Source organism: Rhincodon typus, chromosome 2 (genome assembly GCF_021869965.1).
Source record: "Rhincodon typus isolate 14 chromosome 2, sRhiTyp1.1, whole genome shotgun sequence".
Classification (NCBI taxonomy): Eukaryota; Metazoa; Chordata; class Chondrichthyes; order Orectolobiformes; family Rhincodontidae; genus Rhincodon; species Rhincodon typus.
Window position 1 is genome coordinate 53,092,467 of NC_063333.1, and position 16,611 is coordinate 53,109,077.

At 40.0% G+C, this 16,611-nt stretch overlaps 1 protein-coding gene across 1 annotated transcript in view; it reads left to right on the top strand.

Moving 5' to 3' along the window:
- tbc1d5 (TBC1 domain family, member 5) overlaps window positions 1–16,611 on the top strand; it is a 203,910-nt gene that overhangs the window by 5,506 nt on the left and 181,793 nt on the right. Inside the window, exons 5-6 of the mRNA XM_048608053.1 lie at window positions 14,713–14,815; window positions 15,595–15,683. Coding sequence (XP_048464010.1) covers window positions 14,713–14,815; window positions 15,595–15,683 — 192 coding nt within the window. The remainder of the gene's footprint in view (window positions 1–14,712; window positions 14,816–15,594; window positions 15,684–16,611) is intronic.

Consider the following 16,611-nt stretch of genomic DNA (forward strand, 5'->3'; position numbering starts at 1 on the left):
GAGTAAAGAACCTACCTCTGACATCTGTCCTATATCTATCACCCCTCAATTTAAAGCTATGTCCCCTCGTGCTAGCCATCACCATCCGAGGAAAAAGGCTCCCACTGTCCACCCTATCTAATCCTCTAATCCTCTGATCATCTTGTATGTCTCTATCAAGTCACCTCTTAACCTTCTTCTCTCTCACGAAAACAGCCTCAAGACCCTCAGCCTTTCCTCATAAGACCTTCCCTCCATACCAGGCAACATCCTGGTAAATCTCCTCTGTACCCTTTCCAATGCTTCCACATCCTTCCTATAATGCGGTGACCAGAACTGTACGCAATACTCCAAGTGCGGCCGCACCAGAGTTTCAGTAATCACACTCAAACCCTCCACCTTCTGAATCCAAGCCCTATTCCAGAACCTTGAGCACAAAATAAAGGCAGATGCTCTCGTGCAGTACTCAAAGATAGCTGCACTGTTGAAGGTGCCATCTTCTGAATGCGCTGTAAAATCAATGCCGTGTTTACATTCTCGAGTAGATCTAAAAAAATCCATTGGCACTGAAAAAGGTCAGTGGTGTTCTCCCAGTCAATATTTATCCCACAATCAACATCTAAAAATAATAAAACCCGAAAGAACTGCGGATGCTGTAAATCAAGAGCAAAAACAAAATTGCTGAAAAAGCCAAGCAGGTCTGGCCACATCAGTGAAGGAAAAAACAGAATTACAGTTCAGGTCCGGTGACCCTTCCTCAGAACTGATGGTGGCTGGGAAAACGTCAGTTTATATGCAGAAAATAGGGAGGTGGGTGGGGTAGGGAGTAAACTATAGGATAGAGCCTAAAGAGAGAGGAAGAAAGTTGGATAGACAAAGGAGTTGATAACGATCAGGCTGGGAGGGCAAATAGTTGTTAATGGGGACTGTTAGTGACTAACAACAGTGGGTGTGTAGTGGCAGGCTATGTGGTAACCAGGCCTGGTGTGTGGGGTAGGGGGCTGGGAATTGGGAGAGTTTAGGCCCTAAAATTATTGAACTCGATATTGAGTCCGGAGGGCTGTAGGGTCCCCAAGTGGAAATGAGGTGGTGTTCCTCCAGCTTGCGTTGGGCTTCGCTGGAGCACTGCAGCAAGCCAGAGACAGAGATGTTGGCCAGGGAGCAGGTTGGTGCATTAAAGTGGCAGGCAACAGGTAGCCCAGGGTCTTTTTTGTGAGCAGAACGTAGATGTTCTGTGAAGCGATCGCCAAGTCTAAGCTTCATTTCCCTAATGTAGAGGAGACCACATTTGTGAGCAGCGAATGCAGTAGACCAGATTCTTGGAAGTGCAGTTGAAGTGTTGCTTCACCTGGAAGGTGTGTTTGGGCCCTTGGAAGCTGGAGAGGGAAGAGATAAATGGGCAGGTGTCGTACCTTCGCCGGTTACAGGGGAAGGTGCTGGAGGGCTGTGGGGGGGTGTTGGGGGTGAAGGAAGTGTGGACCAGGGTGTCCCGGAGGGAACGGTCCCTGTGGAAGGCGGACAAGAGAGGGGAGGGGAGGCGAATATGTATCTGGTGGTGGCATCTTGCAGGAGGTGGCTGAAATGGTATCTGATGATCTTCTGCATGTGGATGCTGGTGGGATGGTAGGTAAGGGTAAGGGGAACCCTATCGCTGTTGCGGGAGGGAAAAGAATGGGTGAGGGCGGAAGTGCGGGAGATGGGTCGGACCTAGTTGACCTGGTGGTCTAAAAATAATATCTGGTCATTATCACATTTCTGTTTGTGGAATTTATGCTGTGCATAATTATGATACTGTTTCTCTTACATATGCCGTGTGTTTCATTGGCTGTAAGGCACTTGAGACTGTGTAGCATCCTCAGGCTATGAAAGGCACCATATAGATGCAAGTTTTATTATAGTTTCTATAACGAAAAAGATGAGGGACTGTATGTATGTGTGAATGAGAAACAATGATGCTTGTAATTATATACCTTTTGCTATTGGTAGGTTTTGGTGCAGATTCAATCATCTTCAGAAAGTGCATTAAACTGAGAGGAAGTTTCTAGAATTCTGAAGGTACATTGATGTCATTGTTCTTTCATATCCAAGTCAGCATAGTTTTTTTTTGGAGAAGTACTTGTGTAGCATTCCCGTAATCCCACTTTTTCTTCTAATTTGTACTGATCACAGAAGTGAAGGTGTTGCTGATATAGCATTACTAACTTCCTACTATGCATCATGCATACAGATAGTGCTTATTGTGGCACAACATAACAGTGATGAAGAGATTGGAACATGAGTGGTGTGATTGCCAGTTTGAACTTCAGTTTCCACAGCATCTGTGATTAGAGATTTATAGATGGTGGAATGCTTTGAGAAACAAAGAAGTGCCCATTGGTTGCAAAGTGCCCAGTTCTATTCTTACATTGAAATGTTGTTATGCACTGCCTGAATCAATCTTTCGGTGACTGTTGATCACCTCAATGGTTTGATGGTTTAGACTTAGCATTAGAGTTACAATTGAATGCTGGCCCTTATTTAGTTGTGATGGTCATTAGATTCACTTAGGCAATATAATTGTTAGCTGCCACTTGTGACCCCAGATCTGATATTGTACATGTATGAATATGCAGATTGTAAGCAGAAGGACACCATTTGGCCCTTTACAACTGCTGTGCCATTCAGTAAGATTACAACCGTTCCAATGACAACTTTATTTTGATATTTTTGCAAAATGGTAACTAAAAAAAATGAAAATGCTCAAAATCTGATTTCTATTTAATACTGTGCAGTTATGGAATAATTGGATGTCAAAAATGCACATTTATATACAAGCAGTGAGAACACCACCTGCCCACCCAGATATCCTTGACTCCTCTGTTAATCAAGAATAGATAAATCTCTGCCTTTAAAACTGTTCAATGACCTTGCCTCCACTGCTGGCTGGAGGAGAGAGTTCCAAAGACACACACAGCTCAGTGGAAAAATGTCCTTATCTCCCTCTAAAGAGGTGATCCCTTATTTTTAAACTGTGTCCCTAATGCTAATACCTCCTACAAGAAGAAGCATCCTGTCAATCCCCTCATGATCTTATATTTCAATTAATATTATGCCTCATTCTTCTAGCTTCCAATGATTACAGATCCAACCTTACAAATATTTCTTCATAGAAACCTATAGAACAAAGAATAGAACAATATAGCACAGGAACAAGTCCTTTGGCCCTCCAAGCCTGCGACAACACATTTTGCCCTTCCATATTAAAACTGTCTTAATTTACAGGATCTGTATCCCTCTATTCTCTTCCTTTTTTGTATTCGTCCAGGTGCTTCTTGAATGCGTTATCGTGCCTGCTTCCACCACCACCTCTGGCAGCGTATTCCAGGCACACTCTGCCCTTTGTGTGAAAAACCTTCCTCTCACATCTTTTAAACTTGTGCCCCTGCAACTGGAATCTGTGTCCCATACTAATTGACCCCTCCACCCTGGGAAAGGAGACTCCTACTTTCCTCTCTATCCATGCTATTCACAATCTTATAAACTTGTATCAGGTCACCCCTCAACCTCCTATGTTGCAGTGAAAACAAACCCAGTCTATCCAACCTTTCTTCATAGCTAAAATCCCCTGTACCAGGTAACATCCTGGTATACCTTTTCTGTACCCTTCAAAGCATCCACATCCTTCTGGTAGTGTGGTGACGAGACCTGCACACAATATTCCAAGTGCAGTCTAACTAAAGTTCTATAAAGCTGCAACATTACTTGCCTATTCTTATACTCAAAGCCCCTTCCGATGAAGGCAAGCACGCCTTCGGCCATTTTTACTACCTTATCTACCTACACTGCCACCAATAGTGATCTGTGGACCTGCACAATCAGATCCCTCTGCATATTAATATTCCTAAGGGTTCTGTCATTCACTGTATAATTTCCATCTGTACTTGACCTTCTAAAATGTATCACTTCATTTTTGCCCGAATTAAACGCCATCTGCTACTTTTCTGCCCATGCCTCCAAATGATCAGTGTCCTGCTGTATCCTCTGACAATCCTCCTCACTATCTGAAATTCCACCATTCTTTGTATTTTCCACCAACTTACTAATTAGACCAGCTTCGATTTCATCCAAATCATTTACGTAGACCATGAACAGCAGAGGTCCCAGCACTGAACCCTATGGTAACTAGCCACAACCCTCCATTCCAAAAAGCATCCTTCCACTGTTACCCTCTGTCTCCTATGACTAAGCCAGTTCTGTATCAATCTTGCCAGCTCACCTCTGATACCATGTGACTTGACCTTTTGTACCAGTCTGCCATGAGGGAACTTGTCAAAGGCTTTACTGATGTCCATGTAGACAACACCATCCACTTTTCCTTCATCAATCATCTTCGTCACCTCCTCAAAAACTCGATCAAGCTAGTGAGGCATGAACTCCCCTACATAAAACCATGCTATCGCTAATAAGGCAGTTTGCTTCGAGATGCATACAGATCTTGCCCAAGAATCTTTTTCATTAATTTCCCTACCACCGACATAAGACTCACAGGTCTGTAATTTCCTGGATTATCCCTGCTACCCTTCTTAAGCAATGGGACAACATTGGCTACTTTCCAGTCCTCTGTGACCTCAGCTGTGGCCACAGATGATCCAAAGATGTCTGTCAATGCTCCAGCAATTTGTTCTCTTGCTTCCTTCGATATTCTGGGATAGATCCCATCAGGCCCTGGGGGCTTATCTACCTTAATACTTTTTAAGGAACACAGCACCTCTTCCTTTCTAATAGTAGATTGGCTTAGAAATTCGACACTCCCTTCCCTGAGATCATCCTCCACCAATTCCTTCTCCAGTGAATACCAGCACACAGTATTCATTTAGGATTTCACCTACCTCTTCTGGCTCCACACACAATTTCCCTCCTTTGTCCTTGAGCCAACCTTTTCCCTTTCTTATTTTTTTATATACGTATAAAAACCCTTGGAATTCTCCTTAATCCTGTTTGATAACGACTTTTCTTGACCCCTTTTAGCCCTTCTAATTCCTTGTTTAAGTTCTTTCCTACTTACCTTATTTACTTCAAGGGTTTCATCAGTTTCCATCCTCCTAGACCTTATGTATGCTTCCTTTTTCTTTTTGACCAAGTTCATACCATCCCTCGTCATCCAAGGTTCATGTAACTTGCCATACCTATTCTTCATTTCGCAGGAACCTACTGCGCCTGAACTCTTGTCAACTGCTGTTTAAAATACTCCTGCATGTCTGACGTGGCTGTTTGAGGTTAAATCCACCTCCAATCAAAATTCTCCAGGTCCTGCATACTATTGTTGTAGTTTGCCTTCCCCCAGTTTAACACCTTCACCCGAGGACTGCTGCTATCCCTATTCATGGGTGTCTTAAAACTCATGGCTTTATGGTCACTACTCCCGAAATGGTCCCCCATTGAAACGTCACACACCTGGCTGTGCTCATTTCCCAAAACCAGGTCCAGTATAACCCCTTCCCTGGTTGGACTGTTTACAAACTGTGTCAAGAAACCATCCTGAATGGCCCTTGCAAATTCTGCCCCATCCAAGCCTCTAACATGAACTGAGTCCCAGTTAATATAGGGGAAGTTAAAATCACCCACCACAACAACTTTGCTGTTTTTACATCTTTCCAAAATCTGTCCAGATATTCTCTCCTCTATCTCCTGGGTGTTGGGAGGTCTGTAGTATACCCCTAGCATTGTGATTTCACCTTTCCTATGCCTGAGGATTGTGTTTCATGAGAGCTACACTTGCTTCTTCTCTGGCATTTATTTCATGTGTCCAGCTATGAAATAAGGCTACGATGAGCTCAGAGCCAGCTTGCCTCACCAAATCCAATGTAAGCATTGGCAAGTGATGCCACTATTGAATGCTTTTTCCAGTACCTTGCTGACGATTGGGAATGCTTAAATTGTGATAATTAGTCAAATCAGATTTTCATAGTTTTGTTTTTAAATCAGTACTTCTGTGAGATTTCTTAACCCACTATCCACTTAAATTTTGTTTATAATTCTTTCAGAACAACAATTTATTTTGTCAACTACAAAGTATCATTCCAGAGTAAAGTAAAGGATCAATATGCATATAATTATTCTGTTAGTGCACATTATCAAATAAAAGTCAGATTCTGGGCTTGACCTCTGTTGGTTTTCTTTCATTTCAGTTATCATTTTGCAAAAATATTAAAATAAAGAGCTATGTAACAACCCATCATTGATTTTCATTGTGTCATGTGCATATGTAAGTTATATATTTTTGATCTCAAATTAACAGCACTCCTCATCCTGACTTATTTTGTATAATTAGAGGTAAGCAGTTCTCATTGAAGTGAATTATTTTGGCATAACTGCATTTTCTGCACACAAACACAAATAGGAGATTCTGAGGACATACTTGTAAGTTAAGTAAGGCACATGATAAATGACAGCGTAGCCTGTTTATGCATATTGATGTCATCTATGGCACAGGCTGCCATCTAGTGTAGTAAATACTGTCTTGTTTACATATTCGAAGGTGAATCAGATCAATTTCCAATTTTATTCTACAAAAGTTGGGGCTCTGCTGACAAAAAGTGTTTTTTTTTAAAGTTATCAGTTCAGGTCCAGAGGTATGGCCTTATTAACTCAACAAGTAAACTGAATTTTTCATGTTTCTGCATCCTTAGATTTTAGGTTGCATGTCTGTTTACTAACTGAATAAACATTGTTAGTAAGTCTGTGTGAATATGTCTATGCAGATTATGTTACGTTTTGTATTAGTATGTCTTTCTCGTAGTTGCTCAGTACGCTAGAGAGTACAGTGCTTCACAGCAATAGGTAGTCATTTATCTTACACTGATAAAATAGTTCAGGTTTTATTTTTTGTTAAATGGTGTTCTGTGATTTGTGCTGATGCTTTGGTGCACCTCTCCATTATTCTCTGAAATGCATAATCAAGTGGACAAAGTAGATTAAACAAATAACATAGACCACTGAATATCTTTGTCGGAATGCAGTCAAATCATTCACCAAAAACTATTGGAGGAGTTGTTACTATCAATTCTCCATTACTGTTTTGCCATAGCTCAGTTCAAGTTTCACAAGAAACCAGTGGCTTCTGACCTCTTGCAACCTTACTGCCAGAGAAGGTAAAAGAGAAACTGCCTTCAATAACAAGATACCAGTAGATTTAAAATGGCCACAAAGATGCTGATAAAACTAAAGTCAATGGAAAAATCTTCCAATGGTTGTAGAATTGCTTGCGATTTGTCCAGTGATCTTCAACCGCTTTGTTAGTGTCTTTGTTAACCATAGGATCAGACATAATGGGACTGTTCACTGATACTACAGTGATGTTGGCAGTGATCTGCTCATTGACAAATGTTTCAGGAATGAAACTGTCAATACCAAACTTTGACAAATAGCAAGGAAGTGCCATCTCTAAAAACTGTGTTTGGCCCTGCCCCAACTAATTAATTGTAATCTGGATTGATCTTTTCTATATTCAAGCCTTTCTAATCAATGATCAAGACTACACTGTGAAAGGCACAGTTTCAAAATTTGCAGATGATGCAAAACTTAGAAGTATTGTGACCTATGAGCAGAATAGCAAAAGACTTCAAAACGACATAGACTGGTGGAATAATAGGCATGTGCCGAAGGAAATTTAATGCAGTGAAGCATCATGTGATGCATTTAAGTAGAGCAAATAAGGAGAGGCAATATACAAAAAAAGGTGTGCGGGAGCAAAGGGACCCGTGGGTCTATGTGCATTTGAAACAAAATAACTTAAGGCAGAGCAGTTTGAGGAAACCATTAATGGAATACAAAAGATCATGGGCTTCATAATTAGATGTGGAGGTGCCGGTGTTGGACTGGGGTGGATAAAGTCAAAAATTGCACAACACCAGGTTATAGTCCAACAGATTTGTTTGGCATCGCAAGCTTTTGGAGCACAGCCCCTTCGTCAGGTGTAGGAACTGTGCTCCGAAAGCTTGTGATTCCAAATAAACCTGTTGGACTGTAACGTGGTGTCATCTGATTTTTAACTTCATAATTAGAAGTGCAGAGTGCAAAAACAAAGAAAATGTACTCAGCCTTTTCTAATGTCCTGGCTTAGCCTCACCTGGCATAGTATGTTCAATTTTGGCACCACACTTTAGGAAGGATGTGAAGGCATTAGAGAGGGCGCTGAAGGATTTACAAGAATTATTCTATGAATCAGAGACTTCAGTGACGTTGTTTGATTGATGAAACTGAGACTGTTCTCTTTGTAGAAGAGAAGATTGGAAGGAGATTTCGTTGAGATATTTAAAATCATGAATCTGAACAGAATAGAGAGGATGAAGCCCTTTCCATTTACGGAAGGATCGAAAAGCAAGGGACTTTGATTTAAAGTGACTAGTGAAGAAGAAATGAGAAAACAACTACTTCTCACAGCGTTTGGTTAAGAGAGGATAATGGCCTTTGAAATGTGGACAAGGCCTTAGTTGCTCAAAATCAGCTGGATGACAGAAGAGCACATGAATGGATTAGATTAAGAATAGATATTCAGGCCAGAGGTCTAGTGGCATAGTGTAGTATTCCTCTTTCTGAACAAGAAGCTCATTCTTTGAGAGGGTGGTGCTTTTATGGAATGAACTTCCAGAGGAAGTGGTAGAAATGAATACAATTACAACATTTTAAAAGACATTTCGAAAGGAACACCATTACGAGAGTCTTAGAGGGATGTGGACCAAATGCAGGCAAATGGGATTAGGTCAGTTTAGGAACCCAGGTCAGCATTGAAAAGTTGGGCCGAAGTGTCTGTTTCCATCCTGTACAACCCTATTACTCTATGACTGTAAGAGAAAGGCAAAAATTTGGATGTGTGGTTAACTTCTAAGCATGAACTGAGAGAGGCTTAAAGAAAACCGAAAAGAAGCAAGACTATGCCAACTGCTCCACTTTGGCTTTGGTGAAAATTAACACCTGCTTAGGATCTGGAATGCACTGTTTCATAGTGTGTTGGAGGCAAATTTAATTGTGGATTTCAAAGGGAATTGGGTCATTACGTGAACAGAAAATTTGTGGGCTATAGGGAAATGTTAGAGGAGTGACTGTAACTCTTCCAAAGAGATACATCAGACATCACCTTCGAATTAGTGGCCTGAGGTGAGAAAATGACTGATTCTGTCTATGTCACTCTGTTCTTTATCAGTGCTACTGTCATCAAGCCACTGATCTTTGATGTATTTTGAGACACCATTGACCAGAATTTTAACTGAACAAGCTACACCAACACCATCACAACAAAAGCTATAAAAGATACTGAGGAAAAGTGGCTCAGCTTCTAGCTCTTAACATTCAATAAGGTTCCAGGGGAACCATGTTGACTGCGACTTAGTAACTTTTTAAAAAAATTAATAATAGAATGCAGGCAACACTGCTAATCCAGTACGTTTTGCCCATTCCTATTGCCCTTGAGAAGATGTTGGTGAGCTGCTTTCTTGAACTGCTGCCGTCTGTGAGGTATAGATACACCTATTCATCCAGCTGTTAGGAAGGGAGTTCTGGGATTTTGATCCAGTGACAGTGTCGGAATGGGGATATGTTTCCAAGTCAGGATGGTGCGAGACTTGGTGGATAAGTGCAGGTAGTGTTATTCGCATGCACTTTGCTGCCCTTATTCTTGCATGGCAGAGGTTGCAGAATAGAAAGGTGCTGTTGAAGAAGCCTGGATAAGTTACTGAAAGTGCATCTTTTAGATGGTACACACTGCTGCCATTGTGGTGGAGGGTGCGAATATTAAAGGTGGTGAATTGTGTGGCAGCCAAGTTGACTGTTATGTCCTGGGTAGTATTGAGCTTCTTGAGTGTTGCTGGAGCTACACACATGTAAGCAAGAAGAACATACTCTGACACATTCCTGACTTGTGCCTTGTGGACAGACATTTGGGGAGACAGGAATTGAATTATTCATCGCAGAATTCCTGGCATCTAACTTTTTTTTGACTTCATTATTTATATGGCTAGTCCATTTCAGCTTCTGGTTATTGGATAATGTTAGTGAGGATTCAGCATTGGTAATGCAAGAGTTATATCTTCCCTTGTTGGAGATGGTCATTGCCTGACTCTTGCATGATATCAATGTTATTAGCTACTTAACAGCCCAAGCCTGAATGTTGGCCAGGCCTTGCTACATAAGAATTTACATTTCTTCCATATCTAAGAAGTGGTGAATGGTATTGAACAATATCAAAGTGTCAGCGAACATCCTCAGTTCTGGTATTACAATGCAGGCAAGGTCATTGAAGGTCATCTGAATATGGTAGAGCTGAGGACGTTATCCTTAAGAACTCTAGCAAGGATATCTGAGGATAGAGATGATTGATCCCAAAAAACCATGACCATCTTCCTTTGTACTAGGTATGATTCCAACCAGCCACAAATATTTCTTAATTCCCAATGCCTCCAGCTTTGCTAGGGCTCGTTGAAGGTGTCCTCTGTCAAATGGTGCTACCTGGCAGTCTCACTTAATTCACGTCTGGAGTTTATTCTTTTGTCCATGTTTGGGACCATAGCCATAATGAGGTTGAGAGCTGACTGATCCTGGTTGGACCCAAAGTAGTTATCAATGAGCAAATTATCATTGAGTAAGTGCTGTTTGATAGCACTATTGATGATCTCTTCCATAATTTTGCTGATGGTGGAAAGTGAATTAATATCATGGCAATAGTTCAGGTTGAAAGCTTCCTACTTTCTGTGGAAATCACCCAACTGGGTGGTGTTCCATGATGCCAGTTTTGTAACTGTGCTGGAACAGTTTGGGCAAGGGAGAAGCTAGTTCTGGAGCACTAGTTTACAGGCTTATTTACAGAATGTCGTCAGAGTTCAAACCTTAGTAACATCCAGTGTCTTCAGCCATTTCTTGATATCATGTACAGTGAATCAAAAATGGGCTGACAGCTGGCATCTGTGATACTGAAAGTCTCAGAAGGAGGCTTGGATGAGTTTTTGCTCAGCACTTCTACTTGATGTTGGGTGTAAATGCTTCACTCATAACCATTGACCTTAACAGAACTTGAGAAGCTCAAAGCCATACAGAAGAAGAGAGATTTGATAATCTTGTAGTCTTAGAATGTGGGGTCAATAGGATTCATTGTGTCAAATTTGCCAAATTTACTTCAACAGCACATTCCATTCTCTACGAAGAAGGGCACAGGGAAATTAGAGTAAGGGAGAAAGAAAAGTAGTCCAAAACAGAGTTACGTACATGTATATGAATGCATGGAGTATAGTAAGTAAAATTGGGGAGTTATAGGTGCAGATTGCAATGTTGAATTATGATGTTGTGGCAATGATGGAGACCAGGCTCAGGAAAGGGCAACCACTGGGTGTTAAATATTCCTGGGCAAAAGTTGTTCAGAAAAGATAGAAAAGGAAGGAAAGGAGGAGGTCTAGCACTATTGGTTCAGGAGAGCATTGCTGTGCTGGAGAAGGAGCATGTTTAGGAGGGTTTTCAGGGGCAGAGTCATTTTGTCCAGAGCTACAGAATAAAATGGTGCATTTACATTGTTTGGTGTAGTCTGTAAACCACTAACTAGTGGAAAGGTATGAGAGTAATAAATCTGCAGAGAAATTGCAGAAAAATGCCAACATTAGAGTAGTTTTGTACATTCGAACACCTTTTCCCATGTCCTTAACCCAACCCTCACACAGCAGGCCTTGTCATCAAATGGGCTGCTGTCACAACCATCTCTTTGTCGGCTACTAATTGTCCCAATTAGCAACCAGTTATTCCCCCATGCTAACCTTTACCCATTCCTTTATCTGTCCAACTGTTTTCTCTCTCCCTGAGCTTTATCTCTACCTATTGTTTACTCCTTCCCCCTCTCCCTACCTCATGTTCATCACATATACCAAACTTTTCCCAACTACAGTCAGTTCTGGATCTGAAATGTTAACTCTGCTTTCTCTCCACAGATGCTGCCAGACCTCAGTTTTCTTAGCCATTTCTATTTTTGTTTTAGGTTAATTATAATGGGTGACTTCAATTCCTCAAATATATACTGGGATACTGTATAGATCCCTATAATGTGTTCGGGAGAGTTTCCTTGAGCAGTATGTGTTTAGTCCAATAAGAGAGAATGGTTTGTTGGACCTGCTCCTTGGAAATAAAGTGGGCCAAGTGTCAATGAAGGAATATTTAGAAGATAGTGATCATTGTATCATTAGGTTTAGAATGGTGTTGGAAAATGACATACAACAATACAAAGAAAAATCAATTAGCAGAGAGCCGACTTCAGTGCAAGAGCTCAACTTGGGCTGGATCAATTAGAACAAGACGTTGGCCAGAGAAACAGTAACTAAACAATGAGCCTATTTCAAACAGCAGAAGGTTAAGATACGGTCATTCCCTCTAATGGAAAAGGTAGGACAAACAAATTCAGTGTTCCCTAGATGACAAAGTAGATAGAAATTAAAAATAAAAAGAATGGTGTGCTTATGGCTGTTGTAAAGTAGAAAATACAGCTGAGAATCAACAGAAAAACAAGGGTTATGGGGGAAGTTGAAAAAGCAAATAAGAGAAACAAAGAGGAACTATGCGAAAAGACTATCAGTTACCACTAATGGAAGTTCCAAAGACTTCGACAGACGTATAAACAGTAAGAGAGTGGTTAAAGGAGGAGTAACACCATTCAGATCAAAAAGTGGATTTACATGTGGAGGCAGGTGCAAAGCTGAAGTATTGAATGAATACTTTGGCATCCTCCTTGGTTGTAAAGCGAGATGCAGTAGAATTAATCGGGAGAAATCTTAGGAAGACTGTTAGTGCTTAAAGTTGACAAGGAACTGGATAAGATGCATTCAACGACTTTGAAGGGAATGAGGATATAAGTTGCAAAGGCAGTGGCCCATAATCTTTCGGTATTCCCTGGACTTGGGAGATGCCAGAAGACTGGAGCATTGTAAACATTATGGCTTTGTTCAAGAAAGGTTTCAAGGAAAATCCCTGCAATCCCTTTATTGAAGAGGTAGCAGAAAGTGTTGGGGAGGGTAATGCTGTTGATGTATATATGGATTTCCAGAAGGCGTTTGATACAATACCACACAACAGATCTGTGAGGAACGTTCTAGGTGGTAGTACATAAATATATGTCAGATATAAAAGGAACAATTTGCTGAGTAGTAGAAAACTAAGAGTAATCGTTAATTAATTATTTTTGGGCTCGAAGAGGGTTTGTAATGGAATTTCCCAGGGATCAGTTTGGATCTTGCTTTTCCTGATATATATTACTGATCTCAGAACACAGGAGACAATTTCAAAGTTTGCAAATGACATTGAACATGGAAGAATTGTTAACTGAGAGGAGGGCAGGAAGAACTCCAGAAGGACATTGACAAGTTGGTAGAGTGTTCTGATAGGTGGCAGGTCAGGTTCAATACAGAGAAATGTGAGGTAATCACTTTGGTCAAAAGAATATTGAAATACAACATTAAACAGGGGAACAAGACTAAGGAGGGTGTCGCAACCTGGGTGTATATGTGCATAGATCATTGAAGGTGGTAGGACAGGTGAATTGAACAGTTAATAAAGCACTCAGTGTTCTAGGCTTTATTAATAGGGGCATAAAGTACAAGAGCAAGGTAGTGAGGTTGAACTTGCGCAAGGCACCCTTTAGGCCTCAGTTAGGGTATTATCCGCAGTTGTGAGTGTCACATTATTGGAAAAATCTGAATGCTTTGGAGAGAGTTCAGAAGCAGTTCACAAGAATTGTTCTAAGAATGAAAGCCTCTAGTCATTTGGAATAGCTTGAGGAATTTTAGACACTTTCATAAGAGAAGAAGGCGGAGAGGAGATTTGATAGGGGTTTTCAAAATCATGAGCAGGTTAAATTGAGTAGACAGGGGGAAACTGTTCCCACTTGTAAAAGACAAATGAGTGCACGTAGTTTTGAAGTGCAAACAAAGCAAGGGTGATGTGAGAAAAACCCTTTTCAAAGCGAGTTGTTAGGGTATGAAATTTACTGCCTGGAAATATGGTGGAGGCAGGTTCATTTGAGACATTCAAGAGGGCATGTGATGATTATTTGGACAGAAATGGTGTGCAAATATATGGGGAAAAAGCAGGAGATTGGCACCACATAGGAAAACTTGTAGATACAATGAGCCAAATGGCTGCATTTTGCATCATAACACTTCTGAGAAATATTATTTCTGACTTAACCCTCAAGGACACTTCCATGTCTCTTTTTCTACACTAACTCTCTTGGTGGGGATGCCAAGACTTCAGAACTTCCAGTCATCTGATTGGGCCAGATACAACAGGTCTCTCTCACCATCCTTAATTAGACATCAAACTTGAGTAGCAATTTAGGAAACTGCCTTTGAGGATATTGCTATACTAACCTTGTTGCTTGCAAGTGCAGGCTAGGCATCCCCATTCTGGTCCAACTTCAGGGGCCTGAAACTTGTAGGAAATCCTGGGTGTTGCCTCCAGTCGAGAAGAAAGCACCATGTCAATTTTTCTAATTGCTTTAAGAAAGTAGAAATTCATTCTTAGAATGTACAAACATTTTTGTTGCATTTTAAACAAAATGTAATTGCCAATTTCTATTTTCATTTCCAACTAGTTTAGTTTGAACAGAATCATTATGAAATAGAAATGTTCACTAAATGTTGTTTGATGGTATTGCTAAAAATGTTTAGTGTAGGGAAGCAAAAAGGAACAACATTGAGATGATGTGCTGAAATAATACATGTCTTTCAGATTTCCTGAAATGCAGTATTTCCAACAGGAAAGTGTGAGGCAGATCTTGACAGATATCCTGTTTTGTTATGCGAGGGAAAATGAGCAGCTGCTTTACAAGCAGGTAATGAAATACTGTGCAGGTTTGGTTGAATAATTAAGCAGTTTAAAATTGGACTGTAAGAAAAAGTGTCTTGTGACATTTACTAAGAATAAATATGCATTCATTTTGGGCATAACATTCTGTCCCCAAAGCATTTAGGTCTGCTGCAAGTTATAGATTGCATATGTTTTAGTGTTCTGTTTGACTAGAATTTCATAGGGGAAAAAAAAACTTCCATACACAGAAGATTTAGTGAATTTCATATTAATGTTTTAATTATTCCATCTTTCCCTGAATTTGTCTATCTGCAGAGTTGCCTGCCTTTAAATTATAGAACAAGCTCCTTCTATACCATTTTTTAAATGTTCAAGTGCAGGCTACAAGAGATTACATCTGTAATTAAGTGTCTATTTATTGTGGCAATTAAATTTGAAAATCATACATTTGTATCGCATTTTTGAGCTACCTTTTATACAACTGTAGGAATACATTTCTTAATTCCTTTTTTTGTAGTATATATAATGCCAACATTAAGATTATTTTAAAAAAACAAAACAATACCTGGGAATGTAGAACAATACAATCAGCATTTGTAAAGAGAAAAGACCGTTAAAATTTTAGATATGGAACTCTGGCACTTAACCATACTGCATGATTTTTGCATTTTGTAAATTCATTGAGCCATTGGAGGGACTCCCATTTAAAAACTCTTAGTGCATTTTCCAGCGTACACATTTTAAAAACTTTTGGTAAAAATGATCCAGCTCTTTTGATTTCTTTTTGTGATGTTAATATTTTAGGGCATGCATGAACTGCTGGCTCCTCTTGTCTTTATCCTACACTGTGATCATCAAGCCTTCTCACATGCTAGTGAAACAGCAAATCCAAGGTAAGTTCTTTATCCATATAAGTTCTGTTTTATTCATTTTGAAGTTCAAATCAACCTGAAGAAGGTACAGTATTGTACCTTATACACAATATAGGTCAACTCACAGGGGAGGCCATGCTTGTTATTGAAGAGGGTGGTTTATTAGCTCATTAGCTACAATGTTACTGGTCAATTGTCCAGATTTACCAATGTGCAGTTGAAGTAGCATCATATGTTTTCAGGATTGTCTATCATTTAGAAGAGTGTCCATTTTCTTACTGTAATTGCGAGTCTAATACAGTTAGCATTGTGGATTCTAGAGAGACTGTTGGCAAGAGACAGAGAATTGAAAATGAAAAATAGGAAAAAGTAACAATGCATATATTTTTGTATTATATCAGTTACAAAGCGAATGTTGCTGACTAACTTTAATCTTTGTCACTGAAATGCTTCATATACGTAAATGGAAGTGTTAGTAGTTAACTGGATTGGATAATAATCCCAGCTCACATTTGCTCCTCAGAGTCTTAAATATGTATTCAAGTAATGTGCTGCACTTGTTACAAGAAAATCAAAACTTTTTCAGTTTTGTCTAGCTTTCTCATTGAAAGATCTTGGGTAAATGAAAAAAGCCTTGTAAGATGTAATACTTGGCATACTGGAACGCACCATATTTGGTGAGCTGGATCATGTTCCATCATTGCGTACAAATAAAATTGAATGAACACATGGGGTGCTACTGGACAAGGAGAGGGCTTTTTTTAAATTCAAGATATGCTTTCCAATAGTTTTTTTTGTCAACAATTGCCTTGATCTTGCAGTTATAAAAATGATTGCATAGAGCTTTATGTTGATTCTTAATGTGAGTACTTAGAGTTTGGCAGTGTTTATAGGTCAAGCAGGAAACACAGCTGAATATATTGGTGTAGAAAAGATTGTTTTACTAATT